Raw genomic sequence first — 13,858 nt, forward strand, 5'->3', positions numbered from 1 at the left:
GTATGTAGTGATGGAAGGGGTTGAGGCGCGGCGGGAAAGGGGAGAGGGAAGGGGGGTGATGTAGTAGGGGCTGAGGGCGGTCAACTCAGTTATGACCTCACCAGGAAATTGCATTTCCGTATTGAGGTGAGCGCCTCCAGTGTGGGTTATATATTTCCTGAAGCGATAAGGTCCCAAGCCAAGCCAGCTCCCCGGACCCGTAAACGCCCTCACAGACGCAGTGGACGCGTCCTCTCCTCTACCGCCGGGGTAGACGCCGTCACAGTCGCAGTGGACGCGTCCTCTCCTCTACCGCCGGGGTAGACGCCGTCACAGACACAGTGGGCGCGTCCTCTCCTCTACCGCCGGGGTAGACGCCGTCACAGTCGCAGTGGAGGCGTCCTCTCCTCTACCGTCGGGGTAGACGCCGTCACAGACACAGTGGACGCGTCCTCTCCTCTACCGCCGGGGTAGACGCCGTCACAGTCGCAGTGGACGCGTCCTCTCCTCTACCGTCGGGGTAGACGCCGTCACAGACGCAGTGGACGCGTCCTCTCCTCTACCGTCAGGGTAGACGCCGTCACAGATGCAGTGGACGCGTCCTCTCCTCTACCGTCGGGGTAGACGCCGTCACAGACGCAGTGGACGCGTCCTCTCCTCTACCGTCGGGGTAGACGCCGTCACAGACGCAGTGGACGCGTCCTCTCCTCTACCGTCGGGGTAGACGCCGTCACAGACGCAGTGGACGCGTCCTCTCCTCTACCGCCGGGGTAGACGCCGTCACAGACACAGTGGACGCGTCCTCTCCTCTACCGCCGGGTGGTGATGGTGCCTGCTGGGTCACGCTGTTATCACAACCATCTTTGATCATTCAGCCTCCGGAAATGCAAATTTTGGTTTATATAATTCTACTTATTGCCAAAGCCTGCAGCAGAGAAGGCTGGGCACACAGCAGAGAAGGCTGGATACACAGCAGAGAAGGCTGGATACACAGCAGAGAAGGCTGGGTACACAGCAGAGAAGGCTGGATACACAGCAGAGAAGGCTGGATACACAGCAGAGAAGGCTGGACACACAGCAGAGAAGGCTGGACACACAGCAGAGAAGGCTGGGTACACAGCAGAGAAGGCTGGATACACAGCAGAGAAGGCTGGGTACACAGCAGAGAAGGCTGGGTACACAGCAGAGAAGGCTGGGCACACAGCAGAGAAGGCTGGGCACACAGCAGAGAAGGCTGGGCACACAGCAGAGAAGGCTGGGCACACAGCAGAGAAGGCTGGGCACACAGCAGAGAAGGCTGGGTACACAGCAGAGAAGGCTGGGTACACAGCAGAGAAGGCTGGATACACAGCAGAGAAGGCTGGATACACAGCAGAGAAGGCTGGACACACAGCAGAGAAGGCTGGACACACAGCAGAGAAGGCTGGACACACAGCAGAGAAGGCTGCTCACACAGCAGAGAAGGCTGGACACACAGCAGAGAAGGCTGGACACACAGCAGAGAAGGCTGGACACACAGCAGAGAAGGCTGGGTATACTAGACCAAACAGCCCAGCTGGCCACAGAGGGTGTGGATGCTGTGGTGAAGGCCAGGCCGGTGCAGGCTCAGAGGACATATACGGCTGTTCCTTTACACCTCCGGGTTCATAGTCAATATTTTTTGCTTCAAAGTTAGATGATAGTTTAGTTTTTGCTATTAATTGTCAGCTTGTATTCGCCAGACAGATACATGTTACAACTTTATCCTGATGTAAACAAGGAAATAAAGCTCTCATCGTAGGTGTACCTTCCTCGCCTCTATGGTTCCATATCAGAGAGTAAGGCCAATACACTTTGCTGTTAGAAAGACAGGTGGGTGAGACAGAACTGCTCGTGGTGTTGAGACGGGTCCTGGTAGCTCTCCATGTTGTGGGCTTGTACTAGGAGACAGGTACTGGTAGCTCCCATCTTTTGGGCTTGTACTAGGAGACAGGTACTGGTAGCTCCCCATGACGTGAGCTTGTAGTAGGAGACAGGTACTGGTAGGTCCCATGATGTGAGCTTGTACTAGGAGACAGGTACTGGTAGCTCCCCATGACGTGAGCTTGTAGTAGGAGACAGGTACTGGTAGGTCCCATGATGTGAGCTTGTACTAGGAGACAGGTACTGGTAGCTCCCATGACGTGAGCTTGTTCTAGGAGACAGGTACTGGTAGCTCCCATGATGTGAGCTTGTACTAGGAGACAGGTACTGGTAGCTCCCATGTTTTGGGCTTGCATTAGGAGACAGGTACTGGTAGCTCCCATGATGTGAGCTTGTACTAGGAGACAGGTACTGGTAGCTCCCATGTTTTGGGCTTGCATTAGGAGACAGGTACTGGTAGCTCCCATGATGTGAGCTTGTACTAGGAGACAGGTACTGGTAGCTCCCATGTTGTGGGCTTGTACTAGGAGACAGGTACTGGTAGCTCCCATGTTGTGGGCTTGTACTAGAAGACGACGGGTACTGGTAGACTTCCAACGAAGGTATTGTGGATTAGAGAGAGAGAGAGAAGAGGGTTTTACTGTGAGGAAAGTGCCACTGGGGAATCCTTGCCACTTGCCCATACTAATCTCCCCACCCGGGACCACCACACTCAGGCTGTCTACAATGAAGACGATGACGACGAGGGGCCCCAGGCCGACCCCAACCTGGAGCAGGGCATGCCGCTCCCTAATCGCCTTCAGCAGATGTTCCCCGACGAGCTGGTGGGCACGCCGCTTGAGGACATTGATCCCTACTACATGAATCAGAAGGTACGTCTCGCCTCTCACTCTTTATATTACTCTTACGTGTTCAACCTCCTGTCGTGGGTACTCTGGTACACCCTGAGTGTACCCTGCTGTTGTGGGTACTCAGGTACACCCTGGGTGTACCTTGCTGTTGTGGGTACTCTGGTACCCCCTGGGTGTACCCTGCTGTAGTGGGTACTATGGTACACCCCGGGTGTACCCTGCTGTTGTGGGTACTATGGTACACCCCGGGTGTACCCTGCTGTTGTGGGTACTCTGGTACACCCTGAGTGTACCCTGCTGTTGTGGGTACTCTGGTACACCCCGGGTGTACCCTGCTGTTGTGGGTACTCTGGTACACCCCGGGTGTACCCTGCTGTAGTGGGTACTATGGTACACCCTGGGGTGTACCCTGCTGTAGTGGGTACTCTGGTACCCCCTGGGTGTACCCTGCTGTAGTGGGTACTCTGGTACCCCCTGGGTGTACCCTGCTGTTGTGGGTACTCTGGTACACCTGGGGTGTACCTTGCTGTCGTGGGTACTCTGGTACCCCCTGGGTGTACCCTGCTGTAGTGGGTACTATGGTACACCCCGGGTGTACCCTGCTGTAGTGGGTACTCTGGTACACCCTGGGTGTACCCTGCTGTAGTGGGTACTCTGGTACACCCTGGGTGTACCCTGCTGTAGTGGGTACTATGGTACACCCTGGGTGTACCCTGCTGTAGTGGGTACTGTAGACTCCTTATGTATGAATATTATGATGGCAAATTAATATATATATATAGAGAGAGAGAGAATTTGCAACACTGTCAACAGAGGTTCTAAGGAATTGATGAATAATTTACTACATGTATAACATACATATGTATTATACATTATACATGAATATATGAAGGAAATAATGATTTGTTAAAAATATTATGTACTGGTGAGTGCGTTCTTCAGAGGAAAGTTAAGAGGAGGGAAGCACATGTTGGTGAGCCTGGCCAGGCCTCTCAGCGATGGCCTCAATATTATCAGACAACACACTTGAGTCTGTCCACCCAGAGTGTTTCCTGCGAGGGACTCGACACCCTTTTAAAGTGCATGAATCCCCTTGAGAGTTGTGTGAGTGGTAAGAGAAGTGTTAAAGATTCACCGTGTCCAGGCTCCGTCCCCCCAGGCGTGCCAACCAGGCTCCGTCCCCCCAGGCGTGCCAACCAGGCTCCGTCCCCCCAGGCGTGCCAACCAGGCTCCGTCCCCCCAGGCGTGCCAACCAGGCTCCGTCCCCCCAGGCGTGCCAACCAGGCTCCGTCCCCCCAGGCGTGCCAACCAGGCTCCGTCCCCCCAGGCGTGCCAACCAGGCTCCGTCCCCCCAGGCGTGCCTACCAGGCTCCGTCCCCCCAGGCGTGCCAACCAGGCTCCGTCCCCCCAGGCGTGCCAACCAGGCTCCGTCCCCCCAGGCGTGCCAACCAGGCTCCGTCCCCCCAGGCGTGCCAACCAGGCTCCGTCCCCCCAGGCGTGCCAACCAGGCTCCGTTCCCCCCCAGGCGTGCCAACCAAGCTCCGTCCCCCCAGGCGTGCCAACCAGGTTCCGTCCCCCAGGCGTGCCAACCAGGCTCCGTCCCCCAGGCGTGCCTACCAGGCTCCGTCCCCCCAGGCGTGCCAACCAGGAACCTCCCCCCAACGCCCCAGGCGTGCCAACCAGTTACAACTTTCAACAAGTATATACGCATCCACTTACGAACAGGACATTTTTCCTCCATGTTGAGGGGCATTGTTTTACATTTATTAAACATTATGTGGGTTCCGAAGCGCTAGAAAGCTGATATTTTTTTTGAGATATATACAAGAGTTGTTACATTCTTGTACAGCCACTAGTACGCGTAGCGTTTCGGGCAGGTCCCTGGAATACGATCCTCGCCGCGAAGAATAGTTTTTTCATCCAAGTACACATTTTACTGTTGCGTTAAACAGAGGCTACAGTTAAGGATTTGCGCCCAGTAAATCCTCCCCGGCCAGGATACGAACCCATGACAAAGCGCTCGCGGAACGCCAGGCGAGTGTCTTACCACTGCACCACGGAGACTGCTGATTATAACAATAATAATAATAATAATAGTTGACACTGGAAAGTTTTGGAACTTGTAAAAGGTTTCATAAATGTAAACAAAGCGGTCAAAGATTACGAAAAGATGTAGAGGTTTCGAATGTACTCGTGAGTCCTGGCCCCTGGCTCCCCGTGCAGGCGTGCCAACCTTGTTGTTCCTCTCTCGACCCCCACCTCTCCCGACCCACCCCCCACAATAAACACCCCCACCTACCCCCGACCCCCACCCCACCACTAAGGGCCGTGTCACAACAGTGCCCGTGACGGCTCATAAACAACTCATGGCATCGTTGACATGTGCTGTGTGAAGGATGAGGCGTGAGGCTCTGGAGGCGAAGACCACCTCCTGAAGGAGGCCCTGAGGTCCATGGCCCCGTTGATGGCCGCCCCTGAGGTTCATGGCCCCGTTGATGGCCGCCCCTGGGGTTCATGGCCCTGTTGATGGCCGCCCCTGGGGTTCATGGCCCCGTTGATGGCCGCCCCTGGGGTTCATGGCCCCGTTGATGGCCGCCCCTGGGGTTCATGGCCCTGTTGATGGCCGCCCCTGGGGTTCATGGCCCTGTTGATGGCCGCCCCTGGGGTTCATGGCCCTGTTGATGGCCGCCCCTGGGGTTCATGGCCCTGTTGATGGCCGCCCCTGGGGTTCATGGCCGTTGATGGCCGCCCCTGGGGTTCATGGCCCCGTTGATGGTCGGCCCTGAGGCTCATGGCCCTGTTGATGGCCGCCCCTGGGGTTCATGGCCCTGTTGATGGCCGCCCCTGGGGTTCATGGCCCTGTTGATGGCCGCCCCTGAGGTTCATGGCCCTGTTGATGGCCGCCCCTGGGGTTCATGGCCCCGTTGATGGCCGCCCCTGGGGTTCATGGCCCTGTTGATGGCCGCCCCTGGGGTTCATGGCCCTGTTGATGGCCGCCCCTGGGGTTCATGGCCCCGTTGATGGCCGCCCCTGGGGTTCATGGCCCTGTTGATGGCCGCCCCTGAGGTTCATGGCCCTGTTGATGGCCGCCCCTGAGGTTCATGGCCCTGTTGATGGCCGCCCCTGGGGTTCATGGCCCTGTTGATGGCCGCCCCTGGGGTTCATGGCCCTGTTGATGGCCGCCCCTGGGGTTCATGGCCCTGTTGATGGCCGCCCCTGGGGTTCATGGCCCCATTGATGGCCGCCCCTGGGGTTCATGGCCCCGTTGATGGTCGGCCCTGGGGTTCATGGCCCCATTGATGGCCGCCCCTGGGGTTCATGGCCCCATTGATGGCCGCCCCTGGGGTTCATGGCCCCATTGATGGCCGCCCCTGGGGTTCATGGCCCCGTTGATGGTCGGCCCTGGGGTTCATGGCCCCGTTGATGGCCGCCCCTGGGGTTCATGGCCCCGTTGATGGTCGGCCCTGGGGTTCATGGCCCCGTTGATGGTCGGCCCTGAGGTTCATGGCCCCATTGATGGCCGCCCCTAGGGTTCATGGCCCCATTGATGGCCGCCCCTAGGGTTCATGGCCCCATTGATGGCCGCCCCTGGGGTTCATGGCCCCATTGATGGCCGCCCCTGGGGTTCATGGCCCCGTTGATGGTCGGCCCTGGGGTTCATGGCCCCGTTGATGGCCGCCCCTGGGGTTCATGGCCCCGTTGATGGCCGCCCCTGGGGTTCATGGCCCCGTTGATGGTCGGCCCTGGGGTTCATGGCCCCGTTGATGGCCGCCCCTGGGGTTCATGGCCTCGTGGATGGTCGGCCCTGGGGTTCACTATACCAAGGGCTGGACTACACCAAGGGCCGGACTACACCAAGGGCCGGACTACACCAAGGGCTGGACTACACCAAGGGCTGGACTACACCAAGGGCCGGACTACACCAAGGGCCGGACTACACCAAGGGCCGGGCTACACCAAGGGCCGGACTACACCAAGGGCCGGACTACACCAAGGGCTGGACTACACCAAGGGCCGGACTACACCAAGGGCTGGACTACACCAAGGGCCGGACTACACCAAGGGCTGGACTACACCAAGGGCCGGACTACACCAAGGGCTGGACTACACCAAGGGCTGGACTACACCAAGGGCCGGACTACACCAAGGGCTGGACTACACCAAGGGCTGGACTACACTAAGGGCTGGACTACACCAAGGGCTGGACTACACCAAGGGCCGGACTACACCAAGGGCCGGACTACACCAAGGGCTGGACTACACTAAGGGCCGGACTACACCAAGGGCTGGACTACACCAAGGGCCGGACTACACCAAGGGCCGGACTACACCAAGGGCCGGACTACACCAAGGGCCGGACTACACCAAGGGCTGGACTACACCAAGGGCCGGACTACACCAAGGGCCGGACTACACCAAGGGCCGGACTACACCAAGGGCCGGACTACACCAAGGGCCGGACTACACCAAGGGCCGGACTACACCAAGGGCCGGACTACACCAAGGGCCGGACTACACCAAGGGCCGGACTACACCAAGGGCTGGACTACACCAAGGGCTGGACTACACCAAGGGCTGGACTACACCAAGGGCCGGACTACACCAAGGGCCGGACTACACCAAGGGCCGGACTACACCAAGGGCCGGACTACACCAAGGGCCGGACTACACCAAGGGCCGGACTACACCAAGGGCCGGACTACACCAAGGGCCGGACTACACCAAGGGCCGGACTACACCAAGGGCTGGACTACACCAAGGGCCGGACTACACCAAGGGCCGGACTACACCAAGGGCCGGACTACACCAAGGGCCGGACTACACCAAGGGCCGGACTACACCAAGGGCCGGACTACACCAAGGGCCGGACTACACCAAGGGCCGGACTACACCAAGGGCCGGACTACACCAAGGGCTGGACTACACCAAGGGCTGGACTACACCAAGGGCTGGACTACACCAAGGGCCGGACTACACCAAGGGCCGGACTACTCAATAACGGAAGAGAGAACTTTTCTTCGCAATGAATTGTCATTATTCTGGTCAGTGACCTGGACGATAACGTCTCTCTCTCTCTCTCTCTGCTTTCTGATGTTCTGTTATTTCGGAAGTTCCTCCACGCCCGTTTGTTCAGTCCCTTTGTTTCCATACATGTCCTATTATACCATGCATTCTTCTTTTGTTTCACGGATATTTCCTTTTGGGCCGAGATAGACCTGTTTACTGCCTCCTGACACTGTTGGGTGACATAGACCATCATGTCTTGTGCAGACTTAGCTCTGAGGTCTGTGTCCCATGGTATATCCCTTAGGAAACTTCTCATCTCATAATATCCCTTTCGGTACGCCAGCCTTTTATTTCCTGGTTCTTTTTTGGGAGGAGATAAATCCTAGCTCTACCAGCTACTCAAAGATCAATACACTGTGATCACTCATTCCCAAGGGCGCTTCCAACTTAACTTTCCTTATATCCCACTCAATTTGGGTAAATATCAGATCAGGCATGGCTGGTTCATCTTCTCCTCTCATTCTTGTCGGTCCCTTGATGTGTTGGCTTAGAAAGTTTCTTGTTGCCGCGTCCAGCAGCTTAGCTCTTCATGTATCTCGTTCTTTACGTGGGTCTCTGTTCTCCCAATCTTCCAGTAGTTGAAGTCTCCCATGATTAGTAGTCCAGATCCATTCCTGCTAGCAAGAGAAGCCGCTCTCTCTATTATGTTAATGGTGGCCATATTGTTTCTATCATATTCCTGTTTGCGTCTTCTGTCACTTGGTGGCGGGTTATATATGACTACGACTATAATATTTTGTCCTCCAGTTATGGTGCCTGTTATGTAGTCACTGAAACCTGTGTGTGTGTGTGTGTGTGTGTGTGTGTGTGTGTGTGTGTGTGTGTGTGTGTGTGTGTGTGTGTGTGTGTGTGTGTGTAGAAGGTGACTTGACCTTCCCGACTATTGATCTGGCACTGCTCAAAGTGCATGAGTTGGCCGACTAGACCATCACACCCCCCCCCCTCACACGGCACCAGTCCCCTCCCCTCACACGGCACCAGTCCCCTAGCTCCCCTCACACGGCACCAGTCCCCCCCTTCCCCTCACACGGCACCAGTCCCCCCTCCCCTCACACGGCACCAGTCCCACCTCCCCTCACACGGCACCAGCCCCCCTCCCCTCACACGGCACCAGTCCCCCCTCCCCTCACACGGCACCAGCCCCCCTTCCCTCACACGGCACCAGTCCCCCTTCCCTCACACGGCACCAGCCCCCCCCCACTCACACGACACCAGCCCCCCCCCTCCCCTCACACGACACCAGCCCCCCTCCCCTCACACGACACCAGCCCCCCTCCCCCTCACACGGCACCAGCCCCCCTCCCCTCACACGACACCAGCCCCCCTCCCCTCACACGACACCAGCCCCCCCCCCTCCCCTCACACGGCACATACGTGAACACACAGCCAGGTGGTACAAACGTGAGTACTCTGCCTTGTTACTCTCACAGACAGTTCACTAGTTGACGTGAACCAGTCACCCTGAACCCTGGCAGCTGACACCAACATAAATATAAAAGACTCAGAAATGGAATCTTCAATAATACCAAGGCAGATTCCGGCACCTCTCTGGTGCACAATATACCCAGCGTCCCAGACCTCCTCGCCGCGCCATTATATTGTAGATTATCCCATATTGACTGACTTTGGCCCGCCTGGGCTGGGATATACCCACCTCTGTAAATATGTTCTGAGTACTGGAACATTTGGTGATATACGGGAGTTGTACCCAAGACTGGCTAGCTATGTAATGCATCAGTTATACATTGTATGGGATGTAACTTACTGGAACTTGTAAAGGCATCTTAATCACCTTCATTAGTTAAATGCTAAATAACACACTAGTTTTTATAACAGCTATCTTACTCTGTCAAAGGAGTAGACACACAAATATATATGCATATATTTATATATATATATTAGCTGTACCCGGCCACAGCAAACATCCTTTGTGACCCCAATCTTCCCCTCCATTCCCCCCTTCCTCGTCCTCCCCACCATTTTCATTCCCCCGTCCCCTTGTCCTCCCCACCATTCCCCACTCCCTCGCCCAATGCATTCCCAAATGATCTGATGTTCCCATCAGAAAATTGGGAACATCAAATGATCTGATGTTCCCATCAGAAAATTGGGAACATCAAATGATCTGATGTTCCCATCAGAAAATTGGGAACATCAAATGATCTGATGTTCCCATCAGAAAATTGGGAACATCAAATGATCTGATGTTCCCATCAGAAAATTGGGAACATCAAATGATCTGATGTTCCCATCAGAAAATTGGGAACATCAAATGATCTGATGTTCCCATCAGAAAATTGGGAACATCAAATGATCTGATGTTCCCATCAGAAAATTGGGAACATCAAATGATCTGATGTTCCCATCAGAAAATTGGGAACATCAAATGATCTGATGTTCCCATCAGAAAATTGGGAACATCAAATGATCTGATGTTCCCATCACTGAAAAAAAAGAAGAACATTTAAAAAATGAAATGAAAAAATTAAAAACTAAAAAAAATATTTATTCTCACGAAATGAATGGTATGGTAAACAACACAGCTCAATTCCAACGCAGTGTCACACAAAATAATTAATCAAAATAGAAATAAATCGAAATATATGAAAATTCAATTAATGAATGCAATTAAAACCACTGAAATGTAATCATATTATATTATGTATAGCATGTGTTGCTCTTACGTGCAACAGATGGCGCTGTTTTTCAAAAAATGCATGTTTTTACCTGTCAGAGGTGTGGCATCTGTATAGTAGGTATATAAAAACACTTTCGGAGATTACAGCGTGTGTTCATCTTATGTCCAACAACTGCTTTTCTAAAAAAAAAGGATGTTTTTTCCTGTCATAGGTGAGGCATGTATATAGTAGGTATATAAAAACACGCGCTTATTCGAATGCAACGTTGTGTCAAAATTTCAAAGCAATCTGTGAAGAACTTTCGGATATTAGCTATTTTGTACACACGAACATTTGCATTTTTATTTATATAGATATATGTGTGTGTCTGTGTATATAAAGGATATGGGTAAGCTGGTCAGAATTGCATTTCACCTTTGTAAACGCATAATAACATTGTAAAAGACACCTTAGACACTAGATATGTAGGACAGACTTAAATCTGTGTAGTTATGTATTTACATTAGCATATTAAAAGCACTACAATTACCTGTGGTTGATAGTTCAGTAAACCACAGAACTGTGTGTTTACCAGATCTCTCACCCTGTCCAGGGAGGACAGAAGAAAATGTATATATGCTGGTTAGCATTGTAAATGTCCGGCCACGTCTGTGGTAGGAAATAACAATACAAAAAAGCCGTCTGTGGTGAGTGACAACCAATCACATTCTCCCTCTTGCGGTGACGTCAGCCTCCTGCTAGCCGAAATCATAATTTCTATTGGTCACTGTAATTACACGCTCATTCGTAGCGACAGTTAAGACTCCCGTCTCCCGTCGAGGAAGAACCAGTTGGGCTCCGTATCTTGAAGGAGCTCAGCTTATGGTAGCGGCGCTGACATCGCCTCAGGAGCCGGTCGGCCGAGCGGACAGCACACTGGACTTGTGATCCTGTGGTCGTGGGTTCGATCCCAGGCCCCGGCGAGAAACAATGGGCAGAGTTTCTTTCACCCTATGCCCCTGTTACCTAGCAGTAAAATAGGTACCTGGATGTTAGTCAGCTGTCACGGGCTGCTTCCTGGGGGTGGAGGCCTGGTCGAGGACCGGGCCGCGGGGACACTAAAAAAAAAAAAAGCCCCGAAATCATCTCAAGATAACCATCAAGATAGCCTCAGCCACCCCTGGGGCCAGATTCACGAAGCAGTTACGCAAGCACTTACTAACCTGTACATCTTTTCTCAATCTTTGGCGGCTTTGTTTACAATTATTAAACAGTTACAGAGCTCCGAAGCACCAGGAGGCTGTTTATAACAATAACAACAGTTGATTGGGAAATTTTCATGCTTGTAAACTGTTTAATAAATGTAACCAAAGCCGTCAAAGATTGAGGAAAGATGTACACGTTCGTAAGTGCTTGCGTAACTGTTTCGTGAATCTGGCCCCTGGAAGACTGGAGCATGTCTCTCATAACACTACACTCGCGGCTGTAACGACTGAATCAGCCCGTTCTGATTCGGAAATAATGAGAATATGTTATGATGACGTTTAATGACTGGTATGGCGAGGTGCAGCAGAATGTCTGGAAGGTGCGGGTGTTGTCTCCTGGTGTCACCTGTCTCCTGGTGTCACCTGTCTCCTGGTGTCACCTGTCTCCTGGTGTCACCTGTCTCCTGGTGCCACCTGTCTCCTGGTGCCACCTGTCTCCTGGTGTCACCTGTCTCCTGGTGCCACCTGTCTCCTGGTGCCACCTGTCTCCTGGTGCCACCTGTCTCCTGGTGCCACCTGTCTCCTGGTGCCACCTGTCTCCTGGTGCCACCTGTCTCCTGGTGCCACCTGTCTCCTGGTGCCACCTGTCTCCTGGTGCCACCTGTCTCCTGGTGCCACCTGTCTCCTGGTGCCACCTGTCTCCTGGTGCCACCTGTCTCCTGGTGCCACCTGTCTCCTGGTGCCACCTGTCTCCTGGTGCCACCTGTCTCCTGGTGCCACCTGTCTCCTGGTGCCACCTGTCTCCTGGTGCCACCTGTCTCCTGGTGCCACCTGTCTCCTGGTGCCACCTGTCTCCTGGTGCCACCTGTCTCCTGGTGCCACCTGTCTCCTGGTGTCACCTGTCTCCTGGTGCCACCTGTCTCATGGTGTCACCTGTCTCATGGTGCCACCTGTCTCATGGTGTCACCTGTCATGGTGCCACCTGTCATGGTGCCACCTGTCCCACTAAGGCATCTCTCCCACCCCTGGAAGAGGCCCGTGGCACCACTCCTGGACGGTCCCAAGTATAGCCAGGATAAACGTGCTGGCGTAATTCCAGGTTGGGAACCCTGGAGTCTGGAAATCTTCCCGCTGATGGCTTGACCGTGTCTCAGCCGGTGCCAGGGTCTCCCGACGTCTTCAAGACGTGTTCAGATCTTTCATTACAACTTACACCGGTCTTCAACACCTGTCTGACACATGTGCCAGAGACCCGTCCCCCACACACCTGGCATGCTATACCTACCCGTCCACTCTAACATACGTCATTTTGACGTATGAACCAACCAGCACGTTCTCGTTAACGTTCCCAACGTCAAGAAAATTTCATACTAAAGTGCCTCTGTCCTAACCTACCAGAGGACCCAAAACAGAAAACGGGACAATGTGTCAATTTCGCGAGCCGCTGCCATTTTCTACTTCGACGGTTTTAGGCCGTAGGTGGAATATACGTCAAAATGCGTCGTGCTATTAGGAGGACGGGGCTGAAAGCCCTTACGGCAAAAAAAAAAACTGATGTACTAAAATCATTGCGACTCGCAAAATTGACGTGATATCCCGTTTTCTATTAATGGGTCCTCAGTTAGGTTAGGTTCGGGCAGTTTGGTACATAATGTTAGTGAGGCGAACACTGGAGAGGAGGAGGAGGCGCCCCTCATCTCCCAGGGGGGGGGGGGATAATTATCAGGGGAAAGCGCCAAGTCATCATGACTATATAGCACTGGGAAGGGGTCAGGATAAGGATTTGGGATGAGACGAGGGAAAGGAAGGGTGCCCAACCAATTGGACGGTCGGGGATTGAACGCCGACCTGCATGAAGCGCGATCGTCGCTCTACCGTCCAGCCCAAGTGGTTGGGTCACTCGCTTAAGGGTCCCCCTTAAGCGAGTGATGTGGGCATCACAACGTGTCCAGCACATCGAAGTTGTTTAACGTGAAGAGTTGTAGCGTTTGACATCTTATGAGCGAAACGTTGAAGCAACTGTGAAGGGAGTTGTTGCGTCTCCTGTGCTTCTGTTGCGTCTACTGTGCTTCTGTTGCGTCCCCTGTGCTTCTGTTGCGTCCCCTGTGCTTCTGTTGCGTCTCCTGTGCTTCTGTTGCGTCCCCTGTGCTTCTGTTGCGTCCCCTGTGCTTCTGTTGCGTCTCTTGTGCTTCTGTTGCGTCTACTGTGCTTCTGTTGCGTCTACTGTGCTTCTGTT

The 13,858-nt window shown here is 54.0% G+C and overlaps 1 protein-coding gene across 9 annotated transcripts in view; it reads left to right on the forward strand.

Annotated features, from left to right (window-relative positions):
• The window catches only part of LOC123767550 (sodium voltage-gated channel paralytic), a 328,629-nt gene that overhangs the window by 74,867 nt on the left and 239,904 nt on the right, over positions 1-13,858 (forward strand). For all 9 annotated transcript variants that reach the window (XM_069310346.1, XM_069310351.1, XM_069310354.1 and 6 more), the window contains one exon: positions 2,598-2,753. In XM_069310346.1, coding sequence (XP_069166447.1) covers positions 2,598-2,753 — 156 coding nt within the window. The remainder of the gene's footprint in view (positions 1-2,597; positions 2,754-13,858) is intronic.

Source organism: Procambarus clarkii, chromosome 67 (assembly GCF_040958095.1).
Source record: "Procambarus clarkii isolate CNS0578487 chromosome 67, FALCON_Pclarkii_2.0, whole genome shotgun sequence".
Classification (NCBI taxonomy): domain Eukaryota; kingdom Metazoa; phylum Arthropoda; class Malacostraca; order Decapoda; family Cambaridae; genus Procambarus; species Procambarus clarkii.